General features: G+C 59.1%; 1 protein-coding gene across 1 annotated transcript; it reads left to right on the forward strand.

The window, feature by feature from the left end:
* Positions 1–4,409: 4,409 nt before the first annotated feature.
* On the forward strand, positions 4,410–14,745 carry PHF24 (PHD finger protein 24). The gene is made up of 8 exons (XM_027670446.1): positions 4,410–4,797; positions 9,756–10,137; positions 11,214–11,399; positions 11,783–11,861; positions 11,967–12,169; positions 12,413–12,579; positions 12,805–12,906; positions 13,016–14,745. Exons 2-8 carry the CDS (start codon positions 9,760–9,762, stop codon positions 13,110–13,112), a joined length of 1,212 nt encoding a protein of 403 aa, XP_027526247.1. The 5' UTR covers positions 4,410–4,797; positions 9,756–9,759; the 3' UTR covers positions 13,113–14,745.
* Positions 14,746–24,850: the final 10,105 nt, after the last annotated feature.

Consider the following 24,850-nt stretch of genomic DNA (forward strand, 5'->3'; position numbering starts at 1 on the left):
GAGAGCATGGATGCCCTGGATGTCGACTGGATCTCCTCTTTCCAGCACCTGGAGAAGCTGGTGGGATGCATCGACCTCTCAAGGATGCATGTCCAGCAGATCTGGGCTGCTATGGATCAGCCCAGCAGATATGGGGATGAGGCAGTGAGGCAGGGATGCATCAAACACAGAAGAGGATGAGGAAGAAGCAGTGCTCAGTTCTGTGCCAGGCCCGGGCCCTGGATGGAGCTAAAACCACCCTGGGAAACACAATGTGCTCATGCTCCAGAATGTTGGATCAGGCTGGAGTGAGATCTCAGACCAAATTTGCAGCTGAGCAAAGAAGAGATACCTCCTATCCACACAAAGAGGTGACTGGCCATGCTGCAGCTGGAATTACAGTTACCATGTCAATCCAGACAGACCTCTATCGCAAACTCCCCAGTCCTGCAGAGCTGCAGGGCTGAAGATAGATTTGTCACACAAATTCTACTCCAGGCTCTTGTATTGGAGGATTTTCTGAGTACCACAAAAGCTGTTAGTGAGGGGACAAAACCAGCCCTCACACCCTGCACAAGGAGCTGCTCAGTAATTATATCCGGCAAGAGCTCTCCACTCCAGCTCTGAGACGTGAGGGAAAAACTCCGAGCACAAAAGCTCTGGGATAGGAGGAGAAAACTCCGAGCACAAAAGCACAGCAGCACAGCCGTGAGACACACAGCCAGCATCCACAGCGTCTTAACCTACTTTGGGTTCACTGCTGCACGGCTGCTCGTGGGGGCCAAAGGAGGGGTTGCATCCGTGTTGGGCACCATCTGGCAGCTCCCTCTCAGGGCACTCTGGATACTGAGGGCAGGGGGAAAACCAGGACCTGCCATCTCCATCCCTGTCCCTGTCACCATCCCAAAGACCATGGCAAGACGAACACAGGAGCCACGGGTGCTACAGTCTCATGCACACACCTGGGAAGGAACATTGGCGGGGACAGCAGTGGGAGAGGGAAGGTATCAGAGCAGCCCAAGACATCACAGCCCCACTCCTCCATCAGGTTTGAGCTCGAGGGAGCTGGAGGCTGTGGGGACCGACAGCTGAGCTGTTGGGGTGTGGGACCACCAGAGGACAGCTGCATAATGTGGGGAGTGAAAGGCAGTGTCAATGATCTGGCCTTGATGTGGGAACATGATGGGCAGTCATTAGCATCATGCATGGCACCTGATTGATAACCAGGGGTGTGATGGACAGCCAGTAATGAGCCCATGTGAATGTCCAGGGGCAGGGATGCACAACTGTCAGTGGACACGAAGGACAGACCTCGGCAGGTGGCCTTGTCTGCAGCCAGCACCAGGAGGTGTCCCACTTGGGTGTTGGTGGAAAGTGTGATCATGTCTGCAGGTCCTGAGATCCTGAGCCCCTTCCCCTGCATGGAAGCCACACAAATGGGGTACTTTGGCTGAGACAGCAGGAGGTCACAAGGCATAGTCTTCCCTCACTCAAAGGCCTGCTCCTGCACCATTTATTCCAGATGATGGGCAATGCTCTGCCATTCCCTGCCTGCAGTCTGACACAACAGCCCATCAGGCAGCCAGTTTTTATCCCATTTCATGCTGATTTTGGTATCATCCTTCCCTCCTGAAACAGCTGCTGTGAGGTGAGCCGATGCCTCTCCGAACCCTCCCTGCAGTGCATCAACACTATTATCTGCATCAGCCAAACTTGTAATCTCCTGAAAAAAGATATCTCGCTATTTTGACAAGTTCTCTTTTCCATCACCCCCTGCTGACTGGCAGGAACACTGGCTCGCGCAGGCGCGCCGGTGCTGCTGTTCCTGCTTCTTGGCAGGAGCCAAAAGTTCAGGGCTCCCCCCTTCCCCCGCCCCGCCTCCCACCAAAAAGCAAACCCTTCGCCCTGCGTCCCCCCAGGGTGCCGGCAGGTTCAGGGCCGGGGGCCGGGCAGGAGCGGGGATGAGCCAGGGCAGCACACGGCGGCGTTCCCGGGCGGGCTCCAGAAGCAGCCGCAGATGGTGAGCCCACACGCCGCGTCGCCGCAGCAGCCAGTGACCTACACGCGGGCGTCATGCGAGATTTGGGAGCGGGGAGAGGAGCTGACGAAAATGCTCATTCCCGCTGCAGCTCAGCTCTCACCTCCGCCCCTGCAGCCCTCCTCCAGCAGACCGGCGCTGCCGGCTCCGGCAGGAGCTTCCCCAGCCTGTTGCCGCTGCGGCCGCTCCAGTGAGCAGCCAGACACACCGTGGCTTCTCAAATAGGACAAGGGACCGTGCCTTCCTTCTGCCCCAAAGGGTGCGAGAGCATCCTGCATCTTGCACAGGGTGGAGGCTGCTGAATGCTCCCTGCAGAAGTGGATCCAAGCTGTAGCTCTCCTTTGGTGGGACATGGCACCTGCCTGCAGCAGGATTCCCAAGGCCCTTGGCAGCCAGAGCAGGAGCAGGGCTGGGGCTCCTGCTCGCCTTTGCTTTTCCAGGAATCGCTGCACTCTTCCACAGGACTGCCAGGGCAGGGCTCTCCCCACAGAGGCACTAAAAGCTTTCACAGCCTGCCAGCACAATCCTCCCCAGTCCTCTGGGGCCACGGTTCATCTGTGGAGATGTTTCCTGCTGGCCTCACAGCTGGCCTCCGCTTTCTCCACCCCACAGCCACCCCAACACCTTTCCACCATGCTCCCCGGGCTAAATAATGCAAAATGTGATTCACCCTAAAAGGAAGCATCCGTGGGGGAGGATGAAGCACAAAGAGGCATCCTGGGCCAGGGCAGGGCAACCAGTGGCTCTATTAAGGCTGATGGAGTGAAGCAAGACAGGACCTGACAGCCACAAGCAGAAAGCAGATAAATCCTGTCTGCAGCCTAGCTTTGTGCATCCCCAACCGTGGGGAAAAGAGCCGCAGACTGGCTCAGATCCCAGCACAGCACCCAGATGCTACCTTTTCCAACCTCTGGATCTGCTTGCAGGTGACATGAGTTGCAGACGGTCTCAGCTCACTCCCAGTTCAGACATGTGGGAGTGGGAAGGGTCTGTGATGAAGGTTTGAGTATTGTGGGATCAGTGTCAGTGTCCATAGGTCTACTAAGGGCTGACACAGCTGATGAGCAGCAGTCAGGGGTCAGGAACCAGCCTGGCACCAGCGTGTGGCACAAGCTGGAGCATATGTGCCCCAAATAGGGTGCTGGAAGCACCCTCGGGACTGCTTTGTTGCAGCCACTTGCTCCTGAGGAGGCAGGGCACTGCAGGAGTGTTGGATGCTGTGTCCACCACAGTTTTTTCAGAGGTGTAGAAGACTGTCAGGGATGGTGCTGCCCATCTTCCAGAAGTCAGGAAGCTTCAGTCATTCATCCCATGCTCCCACTCCATACTCTCTGTGTTCTCTGCATGGAGGGGGTAACATCCCTGCCTCCCTGCTGCTGCTCGCTGCTCCCCACATGTCCAGTGCTCTGTGGGGCTGGTGGATCTGCACAGAGACAGATAGGACCTGCCCAGTGGAGGGCATAGGGACAGGCATGGCCAGGATATCAGGCTGGGATGTGGAATTCCCCCCAGCAGCATCCTGGGACCAGGAACCCTGCAGTGGGGCTGAGCAGAGCTTCCCTCTCCCCTAATCAGGAGAAGACCTGCTGTATCCAGCCTGGTCAAAGAGCAGGGCAGCCCTGCAGCACCCCCACTGCCCTGGCCCCTCTGCTTTCACTTTCAGCGCCAATCCCAAACCTGTATGGAAGCTGCTCCTAGGAGGGCTCAGAGTCTGTTTCACCCTAAGTCATCCCCAGGCAGAGCTGGCAGTTCCTGAAGGGGAAAGCACAGTCCTCTTACCCAGCAGTACCCCCTCTCAGGAAGGTGTCAGGGGGCTGAGTCACCATCTCTACCAGGCTGATGTGGGGCAGCTGGGGATGCACGTGAACCAGATATCCCACCTTCAGAGGTGCTGAATTAGGGCTGTGCCCTCCTCTCCCCACCAGCATCCTCACCCTTGCCCCAACACCTCACTCACACCTTCCATAAGCCCCCAGACCCACTGCAGTCCTGTGGTGTGTACCCCGGTGATACGTTCAGTCCTGGAGACTAGGAGAACCAAACCCCTGGTGCTGCATTGCACCGGGCACACCGGGCTGCACGTAGCCGGCAGTCACTGTGCCCCCACTGCACCACGGTGTAGGAAGGACAGCCTGCCTGCAACACTGACCAGCAGGCATCGAGTTAAAGCAGGTGCAGGTAGCCTGTGCCTGGGGCACTGGTCTGGGGAAGATCCTGTGGGTGGGCAGGTGAGACCTTCACTCCTCCGCGGATGCAGCCCCATCTCCATAGTCCTTGAGATTTTCTCTAAGAAAGGCGGTTCAGCCCTGGGGGCCAGAGGAGATGCAGGGAAAGCTTTTATTGGTATCTCCCAGCACACGTCAGCCCGGTTAAAAAAAAAAGCTTCGTGTCTCAGAGAGCTGTTTAACACAGCTCAGGCAGCAATTGGTACAGGGACAGCAAACCAGGCTGCATCTGCTCAGCCCCAGTCACAAGCTCCCTGCTTCCTCCAAGTGTGTGTGCGTGTGTGTGTGTGCGCGCGCGTGTGTGTGCGCGCGCTAGACACAGGCATCCGCTCCCAGCATCTCGCTGTCTCCTGCATCCTCCGGCAGCAAGTGCAGGGCTCTGGCTCCTCGGGTACCACCCTCACCACTCCATCCCCCGACAGGGATTTGCGCACGGGGCACGGGATGTGGTGAGCACCCACGGGTGGAGAGGGGGTTGCGGCCAGAGGCAGCGGCGATGGACACCGTGTGGACCTCTGTCTAGGGCTCGTGTTCCCCAGACGGACCCTCACCCTGGTAAGTGCTTTTTTTTTGCCACAGTTGGTGCTTTGCTGGGTGCATGGCATGGGCTGTCCACACGTTGTGGCATCCTTGGGTGGGTTCTCCCGCTGCCCCCCAGGTCCTGGTGCCTGAGAGGGTGTCCAGAGCTCCTGGGATAGGGTGCCTGGGAGAAGGGATGAGGATGGGGTGGGAGGGTCCTGCCCAGGCATTGGGGTCCTCATGGGGGTACTGGGGAGATGGGCTGGGGAGGGAGATGAGGAGGAGAAGTGGAGAACCGGGCAGGAGCTGTGTCTGCTGCAGAGGAAGGGACTCTGCTGTCACGGCATTTTCATCCCCCTCTGGGAGATGGAAGCGTGCGACACACCTATAAAATCTGCCATGGCGCGGCAGGACAGGCAACATGATCCAGCAGGGAGAGCAGCCACCGCCTGTGTCCCCAGGACTGGGACACAGCACATCTGGGGCTCCAGCCACCCCTCTGGGCATCCCCACTGAACTCCCACAGCCCTGCAGAGGGTAGGGAGGGTACCATCAGCCACGGACCCCCCCAACCCACAGCAACTGGATCACCTCACAGCAGCAGCCCCAGCAGTGCCAGAGTCACAGCATGTGCCGTCTGCCCGGGAGAGGGGACAAGAGAGTGCTGTCAGACCCCTGTGGCCATCCCCAACCAGCTCAAAGAGGTGGGATGCAATGGCCCCTAAGCAGAGCCTTCTGCCTTCACTGCTGGCCCCCCTTGCCCCAGGCAGGCAGGGGCTGGCGGGATATGCAGGACTGTACCAGAGCCATGCCAGAGCCACGGGAGCTCCTCCCAACCCTGCTCCATGCCCTTCAGATCAAGCACTGGGACCAGGCAGCCACGGGCTCTGATGTCCCGGGGTGTCCTCCCTTTTGGTACCCCACCCCTCTGCCCCCAGGGTCCCTAATGCTGCTCCCAGTAAGGTGCTGTGGGGTAAAAATATCAGGAGATTCTCGAGGCAGGGGGGAGGCCTGGACCGTAGAGAGCCTGTGGGGACCAGGCGCATCCTTCCCCTGAGTTGGGGAGCTGCAATCCAGGGGGTTCTGCTCCTGGCACACCCGTGATGCCTCCTTTTGAAGGTGGGTGCCAGGGACCCTACTCATGTGTGCACCAGCCCAAGCACCCTCTGACCCTTTATTTGCTGGTGGGGCATTGCAGCGAGGACACACCATGGGGCAGGTGACAGTCAGCCCTACAGACCCTGTGGCTCCACACCCCCATCTCCCCATGCCACCTCTGGGCACCAAAACAGCCCACCCTGCACCCGTGGCCCCCTGAAAAACACCCATCCCGCACCCCCAGCTGCCACAGACACCACCCCACACCCACAGCTTCTGCAACATCCCTGCACCCAAAGCCACCACCCACCCCATGCCCACAGTCGCTGCAACACCCGCTGTGGGCCGTAACACCCGCCCCGCGCTGCCAGCCGCTCCGTAGCACATCCACCCCAAAACACATCCACCCCTAACACATCATCCACCCCGTAACACATCCAGCCCTAACTAACACATCCACCCTGTGCTGCTCCCCCCCCACATCCATCCTGTGTTCCCAGCCACCACAACGCCCCCGCAGTGCCGCGATACACCCACCTGCGTGTCACTCATCGCCTCGCACCACAAACCTGGCACCCCATAACCCCAGCACAAGCCACGTGGGCTCTGCTGTGGGAGAAAGGAGGTTTTGCAGCCACGCAGGGGCCATTGGCTCTGTTTGCTTTGTTTGGATGCTCTGCCCCGCTTCCTTCTCTTGGGGTGCCTCCATGCTGGCTACCAGCTCTGTCCCACCAGTGCCCCCATCCCCACCTAAAACAGGCTTATCCTCACTCCAGCTGCACCAGCTTTGCCTCCATGCCTCAGTTTCCCCATGCAGAGAGGTGCTTGGGGCTGGGAAATACGCATCCATGGGTGCTAAGAGGATGAAGTGCTTTTCTGGCTTAGTATTTTGCTGCAGGGATGAAGCAGCAAAGGAGAAAATCCGAATCAGAAGAGTGTGGGGAATGGGTGTTGCCCAAGGATCAGGGCAGGGGTGCAATGGGCTTGGAGCAAGGGAAGGGAAGGGGGTGGGAAAGTGCCCACCCCCTGCTGTGACAGCCCTTGGTGCTGGCAGGGCTCAGCGGAGCCGGGTGTTTGCAGGCAGCTCCCGCCTGTGCCCAGATTTAGCTCCTCTGTGGGGGCGACCTAAAAATAGCCCCACGGTGCAGCCTTGCAGCAAGGTCGAGGCCCCCGCACCTCAGGTCATGGTGAGACAGGTGGTGGCACTTTGCGCCTCAGGGGATGGACACAAATAGTAGTTTGGACACCTTCCCCCAGGAACACACGCAGATACAGGGCCTGCTCAGGTGTCTGGGCTGCTATGAGGCAAGAGAGCCCCTAGTTCTCCCTGCCAACGCCCAGAGGTCTTCAGGAGAGGGGATGATTCTGTGTGGGGGTGATGTCTCACCTCACAAAGCCAATGGGTCAAGCAGGGCACAGGGCAAAGGAGGCCCTGGAGAGTGCAGAGCAAGTTTGGGGTATCTGAGGAGCAATGAGGTCTGTGGAAATGCAGTGGGGTCTGGAGACTGAGTTCAGAGTGAAGCCATTCAACCCTGGATGTGCAGGCAGGGTTCAGCTGTGCAGCACTAGCAGGCACAGAGAGGCCAGCAGGGCTGAGAACAGACACAAGTCATGACACGAGTGAGACCGTCCAAAATCCAGGCAGACAGCAGTAAATGGCAGGAGGCACTTAAGGTTGGGCTTAGGAGAGGACAGGAAACAGGGAGGTGGCTGGGAACTTCAAGCAGCAGCACAGTGCTGGTGGGTGACTATGACACGAACACACGGGGAACCACATCTGAGGGGGATTACAGCTGGTTTACACACCAGCCACCTTCCCACTGCCCTGGTTGCCCCACTGCACTGCAGAGGGGCTGGGGCTGGGGCACCCAGAGCCCAGCAGCACTGTGGGGAGAAGCTGCCAGCACACTGGGGATCAGGAGCACCAATGTAGCTGCTGGGGGCACTGGTGTGCTGGGGCTCACACCCCTCTTTTCACTCTTCTCTGTGAGCCCAGCCCCTCTGCACCCTCTCCTCCCTGCTTCTGCCCCAAGCCTTGGCCGTGAGGAGGCCTGGATCTGGCCAGCGTGTGGTGATGCAGAGACCTGCAAGGGCAGACCTGGGGGGAGTCTCGCTGTGATGTCCCCGACACTTCGGTTCTCAGGCAGAGCTGCAATGGTGCCCAGCAGCAGAGCTGATCCTGCCCACGGCAAATAGGATCCTGAGCCGCCCGGGCAGAGGGTGGTGGCACGGTGGGCATGTAGAGACATCCAGGTGTTCTTCCTTTCCACTGGCACAGCCGCAGAGACGCTGTCGCTGTGGCTTGGACACAGAGCCTCCGGCTCTGCCCTGCTCCCACCTTTGCAAAGCCCCTGAGAGCTGAAGAGTGCCGGGCACCAGCTCTGAGCCAGGCAGTGCATCCAGCGGGTGCAAATACCCCCCTGTGTGGGCACTCTGCCGGGACCCCCACGCGCAGGACGCGGCCCACACGTGCTGCACTCCCGGCTCAGCGCGTGGGAATCCGCAGGCAGATGGTCCCGCGGTGGTGGGGAGAGGCCGGGAAATCACATGCGTGTGCACGCAGTGGTGTTCGCTGCCTGCCAGCGCGCTCGGCTCCGCTCCGTTCGGCCCTGCCAGCGTGGGGCACCTGTAATTACCCTGCCAGGCTCCCCGACACAGCAGCGCCCGCGGCGCCGGGTCCTCCCGCAGCCCCGAGATCCCGGCGTGTGCGCGCGTGCTGCTAATTATCCCGCTACCTGGGGACTTCCCTGCTGAAGCTGGCGGGGCGGGAGATTGCTGCTTCGATCCCCCCGCTCTGCCTCCTAGTCCCTGGGCTCCCGCTGGGAGTGCCTCTTTCCTGCAGCGTAGAATCATAGAATAATTAAGGCTGGGAAAGACCTCTAAGATCATCGAGTCCAACTGTTAACCCAGCACTGCCAAGGCCACCACTAAACTGTGTCCTTAAGTGCCATGTCTACACGTTTTTTGAACAATATCAGGGACAGTGATTCCACCACTGCCCTGGGCAGCATCTTCCATAACACAATCCTAGCAGGGCACGAGGGCAGCACTGGAACCCATTTGGGGTGATGCTGTGCCCCACAATGTTGGAGATCAAGTCCTGCTTTTCCCAGCTTCAGCCCACTCCCAGTGAGACAGAGACTGACTTGCTATTGCTGCTGCTGTTGACCCTCCTGTTTTACCCCAAGATGATCTTCCCTTGATACTGAAACTCATGTGCCCCAGTCCCATGCACTGCTTCCCTTCTCTCCTGCACTCTCACAGCCCTCCTATGGCTGGTCCAACCTCTCCCACATGGCTCCTTGCAGGATGCAGGATGCCCAGTGATCACAGCAGCAGCACACACACACGCACACAAGCATGTGAGCGCAAGAGACATGGGAAGGTGAAGAGGAATTTGAGGAAGGTAGGGAGCCAAAACCAGCTCTGCCATGCCCCAGTCCTGGGCAGAGCTGCAGGGAGGACAGCTTTCACCCTTGACTGGCCACAGAGGCTTTCTCCAAGGCAGAAAGGAGATGCATGCAAGGGGCAGGATTACAGCTGGTTCCAATCCCTTTGGGATTTACTGGTCTGGTGTGGGAAAGGCCTGGATGTGTTTCTTGTTAAGCTGAAGCACATAAAGCAAGCATGGGAGAGGCATCCCCAAACCAGCTCCCTGCCTTCTGTCCCAATCCTGCACCAACACTTAGACCCTCCACAGCCAGAGATCCATGTCCCTGTGCCCACCATGGATAATCCCAGTGCCAGCTTGCCATTTCTCCCTGCCCTGAGCTGCCCCTTGCATATCTGGGAGAAAGCCACCAGGACAACTTTTTGGGGTCAGGGACATGGTGCAAGGGCGAGGAGCAGCACTGCGCCCCGAGGTGCTAGCACTGAGCACCTTCCTTCCCCCACAGAGCCATGGGGGTGCTAATGTCCAGGCGGCAGACAGTGGAGAGGGTGCAGAAGGTGAGCTTGGCCGTGTCAGCCTTCAAGGACGGGCTTCGGGAGCAGCCATCGACACGGCGCCGGGGAGAGGCGGGGACCTCACGCCGGGGGACACTGGAGCAGGAGGTGCAGGAGGGAGAGGAGGAGGCATCGGCAGGACCTTCCCAGCCAGAGGAGAGCAGTGCCAGTGCCAGTGCCAAGGCAGCCTGGGAACGGCTGCGGGATGGCCGGGGCGTGGAGCCAGAGGAGTTTGACCGGGCCAACAGGTTCACACCACCCGCCTTCATCCGGCCCAAGCGGGAGCTGCACGATGATGAGCCCCCGGACATCAGCCTGGAGCAGAGGGAGCAGGTGAGCAGATGGAGCCACGGGGACAGGGGCTGGGGAGAGCCCAGGGCTGTGACAGCCTCCCTGGGCATGGCAAAGCCCTATGGAGGTGGCTCAGTGGGGCAGGGTGCCAGAGGCCAGGCTGGGCAGCTGGCCACATGGGGAGGAGGGTGCAACTGTTCAGATGTGCCCTGGAAGGAACGTGGTGTGTCTCGGAAAGAAGAGGTCACTGGTGGGCAAGGCAGCTCCAGCTTTGGGGTAAAGAGAAGGACAATTTGATCTATGTGTTTGTCAGCCTACAGCCAGCCAGCCTGCAACTCAAGCCATCCATTCACACCTGCACTCCCTACAGCCCAGCCCATCCACAACCCAACAGCTTATCCACCCACACATGCAATCCTGCAGCCCACCCATTCACACCCACAACCCTAACCATGTATCCACCCACCAGCCCAACAAGCCTACACCCCAGCCCACCTACAGCCTTCCACAAAACCACAGAACATAGAACATCCTGAGTTGGAAGGAACCCACAAGGATCATCAAGTCCAAGTCCTGCCCCCTGCACAGGACACCCCAACAACCACGCCATGTGCCCGACAGCATTGTCCAAACACATCTTGAACTCTGTCAGGCTTGGTGCTGTGACCACTTCCCTGGGCAGCCTGTTCCAGTGCCCAGCCACCCTCTGAAGCTAAATCATGCAGGGTACCATCAGTATTTCTTGGGAATGGAAATGTGTGAAAAACCTTACAGCTTATCCATTCATACTTACAACGCTAAGAAACAGCCAACCTACAACCCTAGTCCAGCCACCCACACTACCATGCTGAACCCCAGAGCACATACAACCTCAAAGCCCCAGCAACCCTACAGCCACACCCATCCACCCACCATTCATCCCAACAAACCCACCTACCCTCCTGTAACTCAACCAGCCATGCCCCTTACGACCTCACCACCCACCTATTCCCTACTCCAGCCCCACGCATTCCCATCCCCCCATCCACTCCACCCCCCACCCGCAAAACACCACCCACCTGGAGAAGCCAGGTCCCTGCCCACACTGCTCTGCTGAGGATCTGCCCGCCCCTCCCCAGATCGTGAATGACGAAATGTGTGAGATCTGCGAGGTGTGGACGGCCGAGAGCCTCTTCCCGTGCCGCATCTGCCCCCGGGTGTACCACGATGGCTGCCTGCGCCGCATGGGGTACCTGCAGAAGGACAGCACCGTGGAGGTGACGGAGACGGCGCACACCGAGACGGGCTGGAGCTGCTACTACTGCGTGAGTGCCTGGAGCAGGGGACACCGGGCTGCTGCTGGGTGGTGGGTGCTCCCTGGGGAACCCTGCCCCACACAGACATGAGCAGGGTCCCACCTCACAGCCTCGTCCAGGGCAATGGGGGACCTGCACCCCCCCACCTCCTGCTGCCCACCTTGGCCATGGGATGGGCTGCTGGGCACATGAGATGCTGTGGCAGAGCTGGAAGCCCAGGGGCGTGGAGCCATCCCACCGCAGAACCCCAGGGTGACACAGCACACTATCCCTCTTTGTGTGTGGGTGCCCACACCCACATGCTGTCAAGGGATCCCAGTGCTGCCATATAGCGGGATGCTCCGCCAACCCCATGCCTTTGCCCCATGGCTCCTCTCTGCCCCTTGCCCCAGGACAACCTCAATCTGCTGCTGACAGAGGAAGAGATGTACAGCCTGATGGAGACCTTGAAGAACTGCAAGATCATTCCAGGTGTGTACCCTCCCCACGGCAGATCCCAGGAGGCTGGGGGAGGCAGGTGGGGAGGGGGGTCCCCCCTTCTTCCCGGGCACTGCAGAGCCAATCTGTCCCCTACAGAGACCTGCCTCACCCTGGATGACTTCCTGCGCTACAAACACCTGGTGCACAAGCAGCAGTTTGAGAAGCCCATGGTCGAGGCACAGGAGGAGCAGGCAGCCCTGCAGTTCAATGCCCTGGACCCCGACAAGAAGGGGCACATCGAGTGGCAGGACTTCCTCTCCCACGAGTCCATCCAGCTGCTGCAGAAACTACGGCCACAGGTATGATTGTGGCATCCAGGCCTTGCTCCCATGGCTGGCACCCATGGTCACAGCACCCAAGACAAGCTCCCGTGGTCACGGCACCCAGAGCTGGCTCCTACAACTGGCACCCATGGCTGTGGCACCTGGGGCTGAGTCCCATGGCCACCACCAAAGGCGATGGCACCCAGGGCAGGAGACCCCCACAGCTTTGGGAGATTCCCATGGGGTGAGCCCTCTCCCTTCCCTTCTTTGCCCCCCTAGAATGCCCTGCTGCGGTTGCTGACACCCAAGGAGCGGGAGCGGGCACGGGCAGCTTTCCTGGCCCTGGACCAGGACAACGATGGCTTCATAGGGGAGAGCGAGTGTCGCCAGGCCCGGCACACCTGGTTCCGCAAGCACCAAAAGGAGATGCTGTCCTGCAATGTCAGGTATGGGGATGCCCACCCCAGTGTAGGGGTGACATCCAAGCCGGCACTCCTGCCACAGCCCCAGCACCCACCGCAGGGTCTTGGCACACAAATTGGGTGCTCCCACTTCTCATCACCTTCCCTCTGTGGCCCCTCAGTCCTGTGCACCCTCCTCCCCCTGCCACCACCACCATCTGGGGTGCAAGGAACACCCAGGGATGAAGGGTACCCTCCTCCCTCCCACAGCATCAGCCACGTGGGGCCCATATCAGAGGGCAGCCCCGCCAGCAGCAGGAATGGCAAGAGCCCAGAGAAGATCCTGCCAGCCACAAAGCAGGAGGAGCCCAGGTGAGGCAGGGCTGTGTGCAGGGGTGGGGGACACCCTCATTTTGGGGGGAGTTGCCAGGGGAGCAGCAGTGCCAGCTGGGGTGGCTGGTGAGCCCACATCTGCCCACAGGACCGTCGACTGGCCCAGCTTCCTGCGGGAGAATGTCACCTACATCCTGGCCGCGCGCCCCAACAGCGCCGCCCTGCACCTGCAGCCCCCCGCCTAATCCCCGCGGCGCGTCGAGGGCGCGACGCTGCTCCCACCATGCAGACCTGCCCCACCCGCCCCTGGAGGCGGAGCTGGGCGCTGATTGGCTGGCGGGGAGGCGGCCATGCTGCGCTCTGCCCCGCCTCCCTCTTGGATTGGCTGTGAAGAGGACAGGTGCTGGGCCGTGATTGGCTGGGAGGGTGGGGGCCGCTCTGATTGGTGGGGGAGGTGGGAGGGGCAGGGCACGTCCCCGCTGCCCCCACGCCCCGCAGGCACTGCAGCCCCAGGTCCTGGTCCCGGGGTCATGGTGGGGTGCGGGGGCCAGGGAACTGTCTGCCCCCGTGATCCACATCCCCACAGCACCCCCTCACCTGCCAGCGCCTGGAGCCCCTGGAACCCACAGACAGAGCAGGGTCTGCTCTGGGTAGTTGCGGGGTCACAGCGGAAACGGTGCCCGGCATCCGTGTGCCCCCCAGCCTCCCACAGTGCCACAGGGGAGCCACAGCTAAGCCTCTGTGTGCCGCCAGGTCTGCGGCAAACAGTGTCTCAGCTCATTGGCATCATGGATCCTCGAGGGGAGGATGTGGCTGACCCCTTCAGGGTCTTTCACATCCCCACCCTGCTCCTACAGGGGCTGAAGCCCAGTAGGTCCATCCTTGCATGCTGGTGGCTGTGTCTGGGGGAGTGTTCCTTGGCCCTGCCCTCCTGGGGACCAGCTATTTAATGCAGACAGCAGTGGTGTGGGAAGGAGCACCAGGACTAGAAAGCTTCAGAGGGATGGGAGGGCAAAGTGAGATGGAGGGGAGCCCTCCTGTGCATCTGACCTTGCCCTCAGCACTCCCTTGCATCCCTCATCCCCTCCTGTACCCCTGGTTCCAAGGGATGCTCTCCATCCACCTAGCATTCCAGGCCCCAACCCTGTTCAGTCCTGCTCTCTCCCCAGCATGGTGAGTGGGCAACCCCATCTCACTAGGGGCATTACTGCTTGTGGTGAGGAGGGGGAGGCAGAGCCCAGAGCCCTCCAGGTGTCAGCTGCAGGGGTGAGGCACTCGCTGGGCAGGGCTGGTGCTTGGCAACACTGTTGTGAATAGATGTGCTCAGCCCACAGGTGAAGGAGGAGGGATCCCGGAAACCTCATCCCAAACACACCAGGGGCCGGGATGCCCAGGTCTCATGGCAGCCCCAGCAGCTGCTCCTTGCCCCTCCGATTCCTCCCCTGCAATGCCCTTAGCCTCTCCCTGCCTGGTGTGCCCTGGCTCAGCCGGGGGGCCCTGGAGTGTACACAGACCAGGAGTGCACTTGCAGCAACCTGGTCACTCCCTCACCTCCATCCCCGATGCAATGGGGGCACCATTCCACTCAGCCCCATTTCCCCAGACAGGGCACAGTTCCCCTCTCCAGGGTCTCTCCCACTGCAAGACCAGGAGGTGCACCAGTGCCACGACATCTTCCTCTACCGCCCTGGCATGCCAGGCCAATGGGGATATTTTGGATGCCAGGTCCGAGATGTGGCCAGAGCGTCAATGGGGATATTTCGGATGCCAGGTCCGAGATGTGGCCAGAGCCATGGTGAGGAGGTGGCCGTGGGTGCGTGGGTTGCAACTCCCTATCTGTACTGAGATACATCCATTAAACAGCTGTGTCCAACCAGCCTCCTGAAGGTGCGCTTTCAGGGCTTCTGGCTTCTCCTCAGGCACTTCTGGGGATCCACAGCAGCCTGTTGTGTTTAAGATCCTATCCCAGCCTCGGGTCATTGTCCCACCAGGCAGGCTTGGCCTCCCATCCCCAGAGTGTCCCACAGCAGCAATGGGGGGAAGCCAGCGGGTGCACCCAGGACCCTGCAAACTCGAGGTGCCCCATGTGTCCCCAGGAAAGCAGACAGTAGGGAGAGTGCTTGGCTGACCCTACAACAACGCCAGTCCCTGCATTGGAAGGGACACTCACCCACCGGGATGAGGGTGCTCCCTGCCTTCAGAGGCACTGGAGGCTGTGAACTGAGCACTAGAGACTGCTGGATGCTGGGAACAGGCTGTCTGCAGCAGTGCTGGGAAACCTGAAATAACCCCACAAAGACACCAAGGGTGCCCAGGAGGAGAGTGGTCCCCATGGCTGGAGTGCTTCAGTCCTAATCACATCCACGGAGCTCCCACAGGAAGCTGCGGCTTTTGATGGTGGCACAAATGGTCTGTGGGAATCAGCAAAGGGGGCTCACCTGCCGGGAGGGACTTTTCTTTCACAGTACCTGCACTGCTGGGAGGGGAATGGGGTTTGAGAAGAGAGTTTGGGAGAGAATTAGGAGGGGGATGTTGCCCTGGCAACGTCTGTGCTGTCTGCAGGGACACAGAACTTGGTGCTAAAAGCTGGACTTGGACATTCAGCCCACTCCCAAGGCCACAGTGGGCTGCCATGGCATCTAGACCACAGGAGCAATGTGCAGCTCATCCCCAGAGAAAATCCAGCAAGTATTTCCGGCTCTGGGAGCCAGAGCAGCTGTAAAAGCACCTGGGAGAGGTCCCCATCACCTTGAGGAAGAGGATGGGCATCTGGGGGAAGGGGAACTCACAGTGTTTTTGTGCCTGATGGTGGGATATCATGGGTGCGTGCTCTGCTCGTGAAGGGAAGCCACGGGAAGCCACAGGAAGCCACAGGAAGCCCTCACATGGCGAGATGGTGTTGATCACTGTGTTATTGCTCCGTCTGCTGGAGATGAAGAGAAAGCTGGGGCAGTGCACAGGCTTGGGGATGCTGGCAATGAGACATCCACTGCCACCACCCCAAAACGACACCCTGAGCCCTCAGGATCCAGACCGGGAGACCAAATCCTCCTGGGCCCTAATCCAGCCCCACTCTGGTCTCAGTTCTTCCCTTGCGAAACAAGGTATAGGTGGCTTTCCCACCTCCAGCCCACCTGCCACCCCCTGCAGCACTCTGGCATCCCTGCCTGGGCACACAGCTGGCTGGTGTTTCTGGGGAGCTGGCTAAAACAAGGGCCACAGGTGGCTGGGGGGGCCTATGTCCTGCAGGGCTGTGCCGTCACTGCTGTGGCACTGTCATCCCAGCTCACATCCTCTGTCACAGCAGCAGGTCCCCAGTGAGTGACCTCCACGGAGCAGAGTGTGCCTCAACCATGTCCCACACAGGCACCATCGAGATCTGGGCAGAAGCAGGAGGACATGGTGGAGGAGTGGGCAAGGTGGTGCTGTGGCTCCTCTTAGCTGTCACCTGCTCCTTCAGCAGCTGCTGTCCACAGAGACACTGTCCCCAGAAAGCCTCTGTGGCCTGCAGACCACCATCCCTGATGCTGGGGCAAACCCCTCCCTAAATGCTGAGGGATACTTCCCCTGCATATGGTGCAAACCTCCTAAACACGTGAAAGCTGGCACTAAGCTCTCTCTGAATACTTCTCACTACACGCTGGTACAAACCTGCCCCTGAATCCCCCTGAATGCTAATGCAAACCTCCAAACAAGTGCTGGTGCCAACCTTTCCCTGAACAGTGGTGCAAATCTCCCCACTGAGATCCCAGAGGCCAGAGGATCAGGATGCTCATGTGGGATTTAAGGGTGGGGCAAGAACCAGCTGTCCAGCCCAACCCTCCCAAGCCCTGCTGTACTGACGGTGTCTGTGCAGCCCACGGGTCTGTTGTCCATCACCCACCACCAGGTGCCACACAGTGGGTGCTGTGTTCCCCAGTGGGGGTTCTCAGCCCCAGGGCTCCAGTCCAGCATCATCCAGTCTGGGGCCAGGGGCAGAGTCCTGGGTCCTGGGGGGCAGCTCTGGCTCGTGCATGTGTCTCACAGCAGGCAGTGGTCAGAGCATCATCCACCCTTCTCCCAGGTGGTCCTGCCCTCTGCAAGGGGACTGGAGCACCTCGGTCTGCCTGGCTCAGGATGTCTTTGCCATCCCACAGGAACCCCAGGGGATGGGGAGTAGTAGTGCCCTACTGCTAGAGTTTCCCCCTCTGCCAGGCTGCAGGACCCCTGCACATGGCTGCCACCCACTCCAAAAACCTCTGCTGGTGGGGAATATGGGTGCTTGGCTTTGCACCCCAGGGTTCAGGATAGCACCCTCCTCCGAGGCTGGACACCTCTGCCTGTCCCTGGGGCTCCCCTGGGCTTGGCCAAGTGCCATCAGGTCTAGTGTGTCCCAGAGGGGAAGTGACCACACCAAAGCTGGCCAAGCTTCAGGAACGTGTGTGCAAAGCTGTGCTGACACAGGAGGGACAGAGGTGACCAAGGGGACCCACTGGGCTAAGACAGTGTCACCATGAGCCATGGCACCTGGCTATCACTGGGGCAAGATGTCAGAGCCCCATCCCATCACTGCCACAGGACTGTCAGAGACCAGTCAGAGACCAGTGGCAGGAAATGAGGGTTCTCCGGGCAGCTTGTGACAGTGACAGCAACAGCCACAGCCCCCGGAGGCAGCGACACCCCAGATGCCCCAACTATCCTTCCCCTCCCGGGCCAGAGCAGGACTGACCATCCAGAGCAGGGACAAGTGTTCCCATTTAGCAACATCCCCCCAGATGTGAGCAGGGAGAGGAGATGGGAAAGCTGAGGAGATTTTGGGGCGCAGAACTGGGATGACGAGATTGGGCCACTAAGAGGAGACCCCCTCCCGACCCCGAGCTAGGGTCCGTAGGGGCACTAGAGACCTCTGGGGAGACTTCAGGGAGGACTGGGGGTGAAGGGGCTGGGAGAGGGTGGTGCAAGGGGCCACCAAGTAAGAAGTGTGTGTGCCCCTGCAACAGAGAGGTGGCCACGGGGTGTCGCCCCTGCACCGCGCCGGGAGCCGGCGGTGCCACTTCGGGACCTGCACAGAACATGCAGGGAGGGAGGATGCAGGAAGGGAGGATGCAGGGACTCATCTCTCTACCCAGAAATCATTTTGTAGGCTGGCTTGTGACGCCTTTCCCCTCCTGCCCAAGCTCTGATTCCAACCTCTGCCCCATAGCACCCTCTTCCTCCCTGGTTATGTGCCTTTGCAAGGTGAATGGAGGGCCACACACCCTGCGTGGGGAGCTGGGACCCAGCCATAGCAGCCGCAGGCTCCTGCAGGGATGGGCTCCATCCTCTGCAGTCCCCTGGAGCTGGGAAACCCCGGGCCTTTGGAGAAGAGGCACCAGCCCAGCAATGCCTCAGGTCTAACATCCCTTCCTCATGAGATGCACAGGGATTCAGAGCCCCCTCCTGCCTGCGTCCCCTGGTAGGAACCCTGGGCACTCCCTCATCTGCACAGAGCCACTGCACCTCCCAAATAACCACAGGGTCTGACCACACACAGCACTGGGCTCGGAAGGATGTTCAAGTGATGGAAATGCAGCCCAGCACTAAGTGTGGTAGCAGGGGTAAGGACAGGGATGTCCACCAGCACCTCCTGCAACCGACTACATGCTGCTTGGGTCCACAGGGAAGTCTGGAGGAAGCTGTATGTGACTTAAGTGGGGAAATGAGATAACCTCCCAACATATCCCCTGGCATGCTGTCAGCTGTGGAATGAGCTGCCTCAACAGGACACAACCCCACAGGCACTCCAGCATGAAAGTGGTATGCTCCTCTCCCGGAAGGATGGCCTGGGCTACTCACAGGAGTCCATGCAGGAGCTGTGCATGGCTTCCCAGAGGCACACCATGCCACCACCGGCTCCCGCCACCCCCACATTGCTGGCTCGGTGACCCTGACAGTGCAGGGCTGACAGACACTGTCTCCTGTTCCCAGCAGGCTCTCTCCCACTTCTCTCCCCGCAGCACAGGGAAATAGAACACGGGGTTCCCATGTGGTGCAAGGAGTGCAGAGGAGGCCCTGGGATGAGGGGGGGCACAGAAGGGTGCTGGGTACACTGAGCATCTTTTTTCCACAGCAGCTTTGCTGTGACTCATCCTGGCAACCCACACAGCACTGAGCCAGGGTGTCCAGGTCCTCTCCTGTCTCAGTGTAAGGCCATGTAGAAGCAACACATTAACAGCACAAGTCCTGGGTGCCTCCCTCTGCGTCTCCCTGCTCCCACTGCCCCAGCATTGCAGTGGGACTGGGAGGTGGCATCAGGGACAGTGGCCTCAGCCCTGGGCTTCCATGTTCCTCTCTGTGGCAGCCTGGACCCCAGGGCCCCACTGACCCCTGAGCAGCTGCTACCAAGCACCAGCAGGGCTGGTATGGCAGTGGCCATTGGCTGCCAAATAAAGCAGGGAGTGAAATGATTTGGGGTACAGTGAAGGGCAGTACCTGTCTTCCCACTTCGGCTGTGTGTATTCAGGCCCCACAGCTGGAATTGGAGCAGATGCTGATGGTCCCTCTGGGTAGCACAGGGGGCAGCTGTACAGTGCCATGCATGTCCCTGTGTGCCCCAGCATCCCCCCTCACACCACATGTGTGCTGTGCATCCCAGCATCCCCTCTCCATTTGGGAAATGACCCTGAACCATAAGCCAGCACACACAGTCCTCTCAGCTCATCCCCAAGCCACAGGACATGCTGGGGACACTGGTAAGAAGGCATCAGTCCAGGACTAATGTGGGAGCTAGATAGAGCCAAGGCATACCCTGGCTGGCCTGAGAAGGAGGAAGGCAGCCAGAGTACCTGGAAAGCAGGGATTTGGATCCGAGCCACTCCAGAAAGCCAGCACCATGCTTGGCAAAGGCAGATGCCCCCAGCCGACCAGAGACACGAAGATCCATCTGGGGTATCTGCCAACCCACGCAGCATCAGCTGGGCCACTCACTCCTCAGGTGCCTCTGGCAGCAAGGATGGGAGTAATAAAGGGGGGAGGCGCCTCGTGTTCGGCGTGGGGCACCCCATGACCCATCAGGGAAATGATCTGGGGGCTGGAGTGACTGATCCACGAGGAGCCGCACACAACTATATCTGTCTCACTTGGCTGAGCGATGACTAAGGGAAGGACAGGAGAGCAGTCTGCACACCGCCAGGCAGAGGAGGAATTATTTAGGCTGGAGTGCGGGGGCGGAGGGAGGGGGGCTGGAAGGAGATGGGTGGAGGGAAGGTGGAGGCTAGGTGGGATGCTCTGGCAGTGCTCCCCCTCTCTGCCGGAGGGACACCACGTACTGGTGAGAAGCGGCACAAGAGCTGGGGGACTGGGAGCTGCTGCTCGCTTTTGGGGAGAAAATACATTCATCCAAGGGGGTGTCCTGGCCCCTACCCCACAGATGGGCATTGACTCAGAGACCTACCCCAAGCACAGGAAAACACACGGCAGCTGCCTGCACAGGGCGGGCCTCAGAAGGTGGAAAAATGACCTCACTGTGTGGCATCTCTCCTGAGCCCCAGCCCACAGCAGTGCTCTCACGTAACCACCTGACACACAATAAAAATCAAAGGCAGGAGAAGCAGATGCCGAGACCAAGGGGCTTCCTTCTCCCAGGAAGGAAGGGACCCCACCACATAAGCTGTTCCCACAGCCAACATGTACCAAATCTATTTCCTGGGGTCATCTTGCGCTTTAGGGGCTGGCATCAGGATGAAGAGCAAATGAAGCACAAAGAACCACAACTCCTACTGATACTTTGACTGGGCCACCCTGCCTCATTCACCTGCAGGTTGCCACTCTTGTCCCCACTCTCCAAAGATTTTTGCCACATAACTGGGGTACAAACATTCCAACCCAGCTGGCACATGAAGCTATGTGAGCCTGTACCTGCTCCATGTGTTTGGAGAGGACCTAAGTGACCTGTGTGCCCCCCAGACCATCCAGTTCAGGAGGATATTTGCAAGGGAACATCATCTTTAGGCCAGAAAGTCCCCAAAACTTACAGCCAGGAGTCCTGTCAGTTGAACATATACAGGATATGACAGCAGGACCATGGCCCAGGATGTTGTGGGAAAGGGAATTGAAGAAGGGGCTGTAAACCAGCATGATTTCATGTCCATGTGTTCAACATGGTTTGATGACTTTATAAATTTGGCGGCTAAAACACCACCAGGGACATACGAGGCTGCCATCAGATCACCCCTCCATCACCCTGAGCACCAGGCAACGCCAGGGGATCACTGAGCAATGCTGGGGGCAACACTGGGCATTGCCAGGGGAAGCACTGAGCAATGCCAGGGGATCACTGAGCAGTGCCAGGGAGAACACGGGGCAGTGTCGAGGAGGCACTGAGCAATGCTATGGGACCACAAGGAAATGCAGGGTGAGCACTGGGCAAGGTCAGGGAAGGACCAGGCAACTGGTGAGCTGGGTGAGCACTGCAAAACCAGTGACCTGCCAGGACCCAGCCCTAGGGACCTCCACCCATCACACCAGCTCCCATGGGAGCAACAACTCTGTCACCACTTGGTCCCTCTGACCTGGCCTGTGCACAGCAGGTCCCTGGGCTGGCAGCAACGTGGGATTCAGAGGCCAGAGCATCACTCCGGCTTTATCTCCCATCTTTTCATCCTCAAAGCAACCTGACATCCTCTTCCAGTACCCTCAGCGTAGCCTGGCAACGGCAGTACCAGCATGGAAACAGCTGTACTGGCATGGAAACGGCAGTACTGGCATGGCAACGCGGTGGTGGAGAGACAAAAATGTCAGGCGGATCCCTCCCTTCTGCTTCTCAGAACAGCAAAGCTGCCCTGTCTCCCCTGGATACATCCAATGGGCTGCGGGCACCAGAATGATGGACACTCCTCCTCTCCCCATTGCCCAGCATTGCATGAGATGAGTTGCTGGGTCTCAGCCTGGGTCTTACAGGTCCTGGCATACAGAGAGCCACGGCAGCAGGGATATGTTCTTTGTGGGTCCCCACGGCTGTAGACACATAGCCCCCCTTGCCACTTCCAGAGCAAACACCTAGTTTGAGGTGCACAAATTTGTGTGACTTGGGAAAATTGTTCCTGTCTTTTTGGCTGCCAAGGGCTTTTCCTGCAGCAAGTCCCTCTGTCTGCTGGGGCAGACCTGCTGTTCAGGGACAGCCCTGCCCACGGTGAGAAGAAAAGACGCTGGCATCCATGAGACATTAGCACTGCCCCTCTCATCCCATTCAGATGTGGGGAAGTGTCCCCGGCAGCAGGCAGGGAGGGCAGCCTGAGCATCCCCCTCTGCCGGGTAAGGAGATCCGGCGGGGCATCGGAAGTTACACAACGCTGCGCTATGCGGACCAGGCAGCGAGCGCTGCGGGGGCGCCCGCCAGCCCCCACAGTGAATTCCCTGACGTGGCAAACATCTCCCGAAGCCCCCTCGATGCCCACCTGCACACGCAGGCAGGAGCCCACGCACATACGCAGGCAGGAGCCCACACGCCGGCACACGCCTGCCTCTAAAGGAAAAGCCTCGCCAGAGCCAGAGCTGAAATAGTGAATTGCCTCATTCATTCACCCTCTCCGGAAGCTTTGCCCGTACATGCAAACATACGCGCAGGGAGACATGTGTGGCAGACACGTGCGACCACCACTAAGCCCTCCAGGAATTCCACCAACCCCCTCCTCCAGCCACCTTCTTCCACCCGCTCCAAACTGAAGTACAGTCTGTACCCGTGCATGTCCTGACAGGCAAACCCCAGCTCCACAGGTGGGGAACCCTGAATGGAGCAGATTCATGGCACAGTGGGGTGTCCCATGTTCCCTGGTGGGAGCAGGAAGCCCCCAGTCCCAAATCAAGAGACTCTCACATGGGACATTCCCCCTTAGCACACACATAAGCATTCCCAGCCATGTTTGCTCCTATGAAGGCTCAGTGGAGACCCTTCTACAGGGATGCTACTGGAGCAAAAACCCCTCTGGAGTGGCCAGACAGATCACTCCACACCCAAAATCTTGAGCCGGACCTGTCAGGAGCTGAGCAGGGCCTGACACGTGCATGGCATGGGGCACATACATGTGCCAGACACGCAATGTGTGAATGCCCAGCGGCACACCCACATGGCAGATCCATAGACAGAAACCTCCATTTCTGTGCTGGAAGGTCTGGCCCGGGTTTGTCACCCAGGAAACGCTCCCCTAAGACACACAGACTCACAGCACACACCCATGTGTAACCCCGGGCAGATGCAACACGCGCCCCCATGTTTGTGCACACACATAACACGCTCCACAATGCATGGGCTCTGCTGACCTCATTTGGGGGTTCAGCACACAGGGGGCACACACAGGCACAGCCAGGCAGCAGCGGGACAGAGCAATGCCCGCCTGTGCCCCAGCATGACCCCGCTCTGCTGGTGTGTCCTTACATAACTCCAGCTGAGTGTGGGACAAGCAACGGCACCAAGGAGGGAGATGGAGCGGATTCAGCTCATTTCTTGTTCTAGAATAATTTCTAGAACCGTGAGGTGCCCGAGAAAACATCCCATCTCCACACTCCTCCCACTCACTCGGCAGCGCCCAGCTGTGGTGCAGCGGTGGCAGCCAGCACAGTGTGTGCAGCATCCACAAGCATGGCATCATGTCCTGAGACCCCTTCCCAACCCAGCAGGCAGGTCACACATCCTGGCATCCACAATGCTCAGGTATCATGACACATCCCTAGTCCTATTCTCCCTCCCCTTGTACAAGAGGGAGACACTGATGTACCCGCAGGTGCCCCAAGACCTGCATGACAGGTGCCCAGATCAGTTCCCCCTCTAATTGCACAGACACATGCCAGTGTCTGTGTTGGACAGGGAGCACTTCCTATAGTGTTGCTCGCCTCAGAGTGACGCAGGGATTCAGGCGTTGGACACATACCTCAAGGGAGCAAAAGCGTCAGCACCTGCATTGCGGCCTGACCCTGCCTGCCCCCTCAATGACTGCTCTTCCCATTTGACTTTGCGTATTTGTATTTTTCTTCAACCTTACCTAGAATGTGATATCAGACACAGAGGCTTGTATCTGCCCAGACTGCTCTTCCTCCTCCACAAGCACAGGTCATTCAGTACCACTCCAGCCTGACTGGGGCTTTATAAAGAGGGTGGTTTGCCAGAGAAGAACCCTGCCACCATCATTGTGTGGCAGCAATCCCAGGTTCCCATTGTGCAGCTCAGCCCCTCTCCCCAGGCCCAGTACATTGAACCTTCTGTGTTTTTGTTCCTTTCCAGTAGCAGCAGTTTCTCCTCTCCGCCTTCCTCCCACTCCCCATCCTCCAGGCTGTACTTTCAATGCCACTGCCCTTACTGAAGGTTGAAGCAAAGCAAGGAATTAGTTTGGGACTGATTTTCTGAACATTAATTCTTCCATTCTCATGTGGAGACGCTGCTGCTCTCCTCATTTGCTCCCTAATTACACAGCACTGCAACTTTTCCCTCTTTATGCTCTCTCTTCCAGCAAGTCAGAAGGGAGGGAGCTGCAAAGTCTTACTTTCACCATAACCCACCACCATCCCTGACCAGGCTCAGATGTATTTGCCTTGTGGTGGTCCTGACAGAGGCAATCCTATACGGCTTTATCTTGGGGCCTGGCACCACATGCCAGGCTGAATCCTCTCTGCTGTCCTCACCACGGGAAATGGAATGTGGCTTTGGGAATTAGAGCCCCAGTGCTCCAGATGTAGGCCACATAGCTGGCCAGCTCTGCTTCCAGGCATCTTCGCATCCCTGGGGATCTGGCCTCTCTGGAGCCCTGTCTCATGGGGTTACTTGAAAGAGTTGGTGGGTGCTGGGGAAGAGCCAAACCCCCTGCTCAGTCCATTGACCTGGGTTGAGAGGAGAACACAGAGCTTGCTGTGCTCTTGGGGTGTCCCCTCATGTCGGCATGACAAAGGGGGATGTGGCAAGCACAGCCCTGAGCCCAAGCACTGCCACCAGACCTCTGGATCAGAGAGACATGAGAAAGCCACTTGACTTGCAGAT

This window comes from Neopelma chrysocephalum, unplaced genomic scaffold, assembly GCF_003984885.1.
Source record: "Neopelma chrysocephalum unplaced genomic scaffold, ASM398488v2 Primary Assembly neopelma1_96845, whole genome shotgun sequence".
NCBI classification, from domain to species: domain Eukaryota; kingdom Metazoa; phylum Chordata; class Aves; order Passeriformes; family Pipridae; genus Neopelma; species Neopelma chrysocephalum.

Bases quoted from the DNA above. Each gene is read 5' to 3' on its own strand.
- PHF24 (XM_027670446.1), top strand. From the start codon at position 9,760: ATGGGGGTGCTAATGTCCAGGCGGCAGACAGTGGAGAGGGTGCAGAAG. The intron at 11,862-11,966 runs GTGTGTACCCTC...TGTCCCCTACAG, and splicing joins GAACTGCAAGATCATTCCAG to AGACCTGCCTCACCCTGGAT. The intron at 12,170-12,412 runs GTATGATTGTGG...TTGCCCCCCTAG, and splicing joins TGCAGAAACTACGGCCACAG to AATGCCCTGCTGCGGTTGCT.